This window comes from Manihot esculenta, chromosome 11 (genome assembly GCF_001659605.2).
Source record: "Manihot esculenta cultivar AM560-2 chromosome 11, M.esculenta_v8, whole genome shotgun sequence".
Taxonomy (NCBI): domain Eukaryota; kingdom Viridiplantae; phylum Streptophyta; class Magnoliopsida; order Malpighiales; family Euphorbiaceae; genus Manihot; species Manihot esculenta.
This window is the reverse complement of record NC_035171.2, coordinates 14,655,781-14,662,379: the sequence shown is the minus strand read 5'-3', so window position 1 is coordinate 14,662,379 and position 6,599 is coordinate 14,655,781. Positions and strand designations below refer to the sequence as shown.

Sequence of the window (6,599 nt, the reverse complement as noted above, 5' to 3'; positions counted from 1 at the left end):
ATATGAAATAAACGGAGTTTAAAAGTGTGAATTAAATAATTTTTTTTAAAACGACTAAGGTAACCTATGTTTATAAATTATTTTAGAACATACATTTATATGAATAAAATGGTAATTTCACTATGCATAAATTTTTTTTTTTCTCTGTATTTTCCACTCAATATTTAATAATAAGAAGAAAATTTATTTTCCTCTCATAATTAATGCATATTTTATTCTTCTTTTCTTCAATTTTAATTATCCAAAAGAACAGAATATCATTGTAATGTCGAAGTTGGATGTCCACATCAACTCTTTAAAATACATCATATGCTTTTCAATTGATTTTCTTCATCTAACTAGCTAGGAAATGCAAGAAACTGAATTTTTTTTTTTTTGTTTTCATTTCCTTTTGTAAACTTTGAAGCTACATTTGGATTTTACATCTCAAAATGAGCTGCTTACAATCATAATCGCTTTTCAAAAACTCACAATGAGGTTTTGTGATACAGTTCTTCAAATTCAGCATCTATATGAGGCCTCTTCCCTCTTTACCTTTGCCAAGATAAAGAGTCTTCATTTTCCTATTTTGAAATGTCAATAAATATTGACTTATATACAAAAATAATCGGCCTATCATTTCAACTAAAATTAGGATTTGCTGCGAAATAAGCAAGCACACCAACAAATGGTGCATTAATATACGTAGTAGGCTCAGACTTCTTAAAATCAGCTCGATCATCTCCGTACGAGTCATCTTCACTAGGTCCACCCACAATTGCTCCAACCAACACATTAAGGTTAGGATTTGTAGAGTTGAAGTAAATCGAACCCTCTTTGCAACCGATGAATTCAGGGTGATCTTTAATCGACGGTAAGGATGAGCCACGATGATGAATCCGTTGAGGATAATTGTTACTATATCCGACCATGTAAGATAATCCCAAAGGATTATCCCCTAATATGTAATCGACCTGCCTCTTCGCTTGTTCACGAAGCGAATACGGACCCACGTTTATATTGCCACAATTCACTGATTGAGATGTTCTTTCCAAGTAATTTGCATAAACAAGAAGAAGAAATGAGATTGTTGTTGCATGTTGCAAGTTGCTTCCTCCTGGCTTGTAAATGAGGCCACCAGGAGTGTAGTCTATGTGAGATGAGGAAGATTCAGGTATGAGAGTACACATGAAGCTATCTGCTGATGCCTTGTATGATTCAAGTGTGTACATGTTTCCTTCTAAGACTTCCTATATTAAAAAACCAATCAAATCTAAGATTAAAAAGTTGTAAATCTAGTTAGATCACTTTGATTAAGAGGACAAGCATTATGGGATGGATTTAGACAAACCTTGGACACAAGAACATTTAGACCAGCATGCTTATTGTCCCACCCAAATTCATTAATATTGTCATCAGCTCCAAGGGTTTTGCCATTGTTTTGTATGTAACTTAGGTAAGTGTCATCATATGATGCCCTCCTAAGCCAAGCTGCTCCCCACAGCAATTCATCCTTTATAATAGAAACCAACAAAAAGAAACACACTTAGATCAAGCTAAGTACTTTCCAAAATGTTTGCTTCCAATCCGGCAATATCTTTTAAGACAGTGTTTAGTATTTAACTAGGATTAAAACACTATAAAAAACTGTCTTAAAAGTGATTAAATAGTATAAGAGGGAACATTACACCTCCAACATCCTGTTATTTGAAAAATTCATTAATTAATTTTTTAATTTTAAAAAATATATTAAAATATTATTAAAATTTTAAAAAAAATTATTAATTAATCACTTTACTAATTATAGCCGTCTAATATTTTAATTTTTATATTATAAAAAAAATTTATTAATTAATTTTTTGATTCTATAAAAATACGTATTAGTTAATCGTGGTGATTTTAAACATTTTAAAAATTATAAAATTATTTATTAGTTGCTAATTAATAATTTTTTTAATAAATTTTTAAAAATTTTAATAATATTTTAATATATTTTTTAAAATCAAAAAATTAATTAATAAAAGGAACTAAATAATAATTTTTCTAAATTATAAACTTGGTATAAATAGAACTTGAGAACTCGTGGCGTTGAAAAATTGAGATGTTAATAAGATTTGGGCTTACTTGATATCCATCAAAATCACAGTAAAACGGGCAGACGCCATCTCTAATATTAGAATTGTCACTGTAAGCTCCTCTATAATTGTCAGCAAACTGAAAGGCTACAGCGGCGTTTCTCAACAATGTGTCAGCATATCCAGGGTCCGATGAGCGAAGCGCCATAGATGAAGCTGCCAAAGCCGCTGCAGTCTCACCGGCGACATCCGATGCTGGATTTGGTGCATCCACCGCATAGACAGTCCTAGGAGTATCCATATCCTCTGGTCTCTCCCAACAACTATGGTCTACATTTGGATCCCCCACCTATGCCGAGAAATTAAGCATCAAACAGTCAAAATCAAATAATTACAGTAAAAGAAAATTTAGATTTCATGGAAAGTGAAAAAGAATTAAGCAGCAGATTGAGCGCGTAGGAAAAAATTCCCATTTGGGACATATCTTCTATATGGGAAATAGACGTTTGTGGACTACTTTTGCTCATGAACACAATTCACGGACTTTTTTTTTTTTTTTTCTCAAACAATTCACGGGCTTCAATTCAAAAAGGAAAAATATACATATATATACTATTTAATTTTTTTATTTTAATGAAATTACTTATTTTTTATTTAGAAAATACATTGAGATTAAAATTTTATTAGTCAATATAAATGTATTTGATATATAAATTAACTTTCAAAGAAATAAAACTATTTAAAAAAAATAATTATACCTCTAATATAATTTGAAATGTAACAAATTAAAAAAAAAATAAATGGAACTTAAGCAACTTATCAAGTCCCACTTAATTTAAAAATACAAACTAAATATAAATGATACTTTTTTTTTTAAATTTATTTACCTCAATGAAATAAGTCCTAAGACTTGAAACAAAGAAATATTATCCTAAAAATTGAATAAATTTTAAAATAATGTAAAAATAATTAAAGAAAGCAAAAATAAATAAAATACAAATATAGAAATTAATTGATTGTACTTTTAAAACAAAGAATAATTAAAATAAAGAAATTAAATATATATATATAAAGGGACGAGTGAGCAGTGTGTAATTCAATAATGAAGAAACATGGTCCTCCTAAATAATTGATTACTTTATGAGACGACCTATTGCATCTAGCAATTGTGCGGTGGCTACTTAAATCAGATGCAAGTATATACCGTACGCGATGTGGATGGGACCCATAATTAAAAACATTGCCTCACATTTTATTTGTTGGGTGGCAAACTCACCTTCATCTCAAATTGCTGACGCTTTTATTTGCACAATGCACATAAGTTTCTACAATTAACCCTAATAACTAGAAAATTATTTGGTTGGAACACTAAAAAAATAAGTTATTTGTATTTTAATAATTTTATTAATATCATTAAGATTTTTATTTTTAGCGTTTGAAATATTTAAAAAGTTTAGTCAAGAAAAACAAAAATAATTTTTATTAAAATACATTTTTGATATGTCAAATAACTAAATAGTTAAACATATGGGCATGAAAATATAAAATAATAAAATTTATATTTTGATCGCATTTTACTCGAGCTAAATGAATAAAACATTTAAATAATTATTCTCTTTTTAATAATTTAAACAATTATGCTATGATTTGATGCAAATCTAACCTGTTGGAGTTATTAATAAAGGAGTAGTTGGATTTTAGTCAATTAAACTGATCCAAATCAAGGAATTAGATCCATCAACTCATCAATATTTTACCTAAACACCTCAACTAAATAAATTGTTTTGTCAGGCAACGTTATGGCCTTGGATTTTGTGTTTTTTGCCTAAAAAAAAGATAAAATAAATATCCCAATTTGCAACTTATACTAAACTTTGATATATAACTACTAGGGATGGATTTAAAGGAGCCTGCTAAGGGTTACCGCCTATTTAATAAATTCAAATTATAAGGGTTAAACTAAAATTAATTTAGTTTTAATTTTAACAAAGGTTTTTAAAACTACAATTAGAAAATTTTTTTTAAAAAAATTCCATTTTTTTCAAATACACTTCAGATAGCCTTACTTCACTCTGACTCCTTTTGAATTTAATTTTGGTAAATGAATTTTATCTTCAACTACTAGACAAACAGCTTAACTACCCTTTGACGTACAAAAAAGGGATGGTTTGTGAGGGTCAAAATGGTCAATGCCCGAAAACTTGTGGTCTCCAAAAATCCACAAGACGAAGATTCTAAAACATAGCTCCTGGTTAGTTCACCCACGAGAAAACTTTCCCCATAAATCAAATACACAAATTACCCTAATCCATAACCATCAAATTACAAAACGATCATTTACCTGAACAAAAATCCGGTTAGGCTGAGAAACAGTCTTGAGCAAATAATCGGTAGCCCAGCGAATAGCGACCAAAGTGTTCCTAAGCTCATTTGGAGGCATCGATTCTCCGAATTCGATTACGCTCCAAGCCAACATTGTGGTGGTGAATGCCATTGGGAATCCAAATTTAACATTATCACCAGCGTCGTAGTATCCGCCGGTGAGGTCCGTATTATAAGTCCAGCCATCACTGAGACCCGAATTGGCTCGCCAGGTGATGCGTTGGTCTTGAGGCAAAACGCCAGACCTTTGGCCTTCGAAGAAGAGAATGGACTTAGATAATGCCTCTTGGTACTGATGGTAGACGGATTGGGAGAGCGGAAACAGAGAAATCAAATAAATGAGAAGTAGAAGAAAGAGGAGAGGAGAGGGCTTCATGGTGGCGGAGGAGGAGTGGGACACGGTGGGTTAGTTTCGGTAGTTAGGGAGTGGCGGGTATTTAAGGGTGTTTGGTGGTTGTTTTTATGCGCTAAAATTGAGGGGGTCACGGGCAAACGAGATAGAGAAGGAGATGCGCCGACAGAGAGTGAGAGAGAGTGTCAGTTGTTCAGTGTTTCACATGTACTGCTAAATGTGGGTGTTCCAATGATCGGCAAAACAAGAAGGAAAGCAAGGCATCTAAGGTGTGCGTGTTGGGGAAATTATTCGGTGTTATCCATACATATGATGCATTCTCTACGCCATTTTAAAAATGATTAGTATTTTTTTATATACAACAGAGTATTAGTTTTAGGAGTAATATGTAGACAATATAATATTTCTTAATACGAAAATAATATTAGTATTAAAAAATAAAAAATGTTGAAAATTAATTTGAGCCAAGTAAAAATAAAAAACAAATCATTTTTTTTAAACAATGACTTGCGGTTTAGAAAAGAATAAAAAAAAAACATTGACACATTGATTTATTATAAATTAATTTTATATTAAGTTATTTTTCTAAAAAAAATTATTAATTTTATATATTATTAATGTGGTGAAAAAAGAGTTGAATATGACCTGTCCATGTGTAAAGAGAATGTGAGTTGGTAGACGTCTAAAAACAGTCACTCCAATACTCAAATCAGTAAGATTTTTACGAATGGTAGGTTCTTAAGAAAAGCAGGTTTTCAAGAAAGGTGAATGTAAATAGAGAACATGAACTTGAGAATAGTGTGTTAAAATGATATTTTGCTTTTATATATTGTAATAAAATAAGATTAGTTACTGATTTTCTTAAAAAATCCGCTTAATACTGACGAGTGGATAAGAGATCCTATAATTATAGTTATAATGAGAATCTATTGTATAACCTTCTTTAACGATAATTAAATATCGCGAGAGTTTTCTATTATTCTGAGCGTCGATCTTTCAATTGATCAAGTTTTTTTTTTATGAATATAATCTGAGTGACTGAATATTAAAGTCTATTAAAATTTTTGCCACGTGATATTATTGTATGTTGAGAACGCATGAGATATTTTGACTACTATATCAATTACATATTAATAATTTTTTTAATATGATGTGAGGTTTTCTAGATAAAGTTGAACGGTGATTTATTAAAGTTTTAAATATATAAAAATATTTAGGATTTTTTTGCTATATTTTGGGGTCAAATTCATGTATCCGATTCATGAATCTTCTACATGATGAAAATTTCAAATAGTATAATATATTGATGCTACATAAGAATTCTTCAAAATATGTTGAGAGTTGTCACCAAAATAGGATCGGGTAATAAGATTTGATAAGTTGATAGCAGTTCCACCCGTAGAAAAGAAGACTCGGATAACCGGCTTCTAATCAAGAGAAGAGATCCGGACTCAGAATAGGTCGACTTTAAGTCGGACAGACTTATCATCTCAAACATCAAAGCCAATCTCCATAAGGAAGTTACTGTTAAACAGCTACAATCCAGAAAATTTCCTCTACAACTATGATCATGAGATTCTCAATCAATTAGCCGATGAAGATCCCTTGCCAACAGGCCGGCCACAACACCGCCGAATTATCAGAAAATATTGTTTCATCTCTACCTGCTTACAGTATAAAAGGGGAACGATCATAGAGGCAAATGTATGGTATTCTCTAAGACTACAACGCTAAGCATTTCCTTGCATTCTTCATTTGTCGATACTGACTTGAGCGTCACCTCATGTTTTCTCCCTTGAAGGTTCTAGCCA

The 6,599-nt window shown here is 30.9% G+C and overlaps 1 protein-coding gene across 1 annotated transcript; it reads right to left on the bottom strand.

The window, feature by feature from the left end:
- Positions 1-350: 350 nt before the first annotated feature.
- Positions 351-5,027, bottom strand: LOC110626058 (endoglucanase 24). Its single transcript, XM_021771795.2, has 4 exons — positions 4,396-5,027; positions 2,104-2,403; positions 1,331-1,492; positions 351-1,229 (listed from the first exon to the last, which is right to left on the bottom strand). Exons 1-4 carry the CDS (start codon positions 4,810-4,812, stop codon positions 621-623), a joined length of 1,488 nt encoding a protein of 495 aa, XP_021627487.1. The 5' UTR covers positions 4,813-5,027; the 3' UTR covers positions 351-620.
- Positions 5,028-6,599: the final 1,572 nt, after the last annotated feature.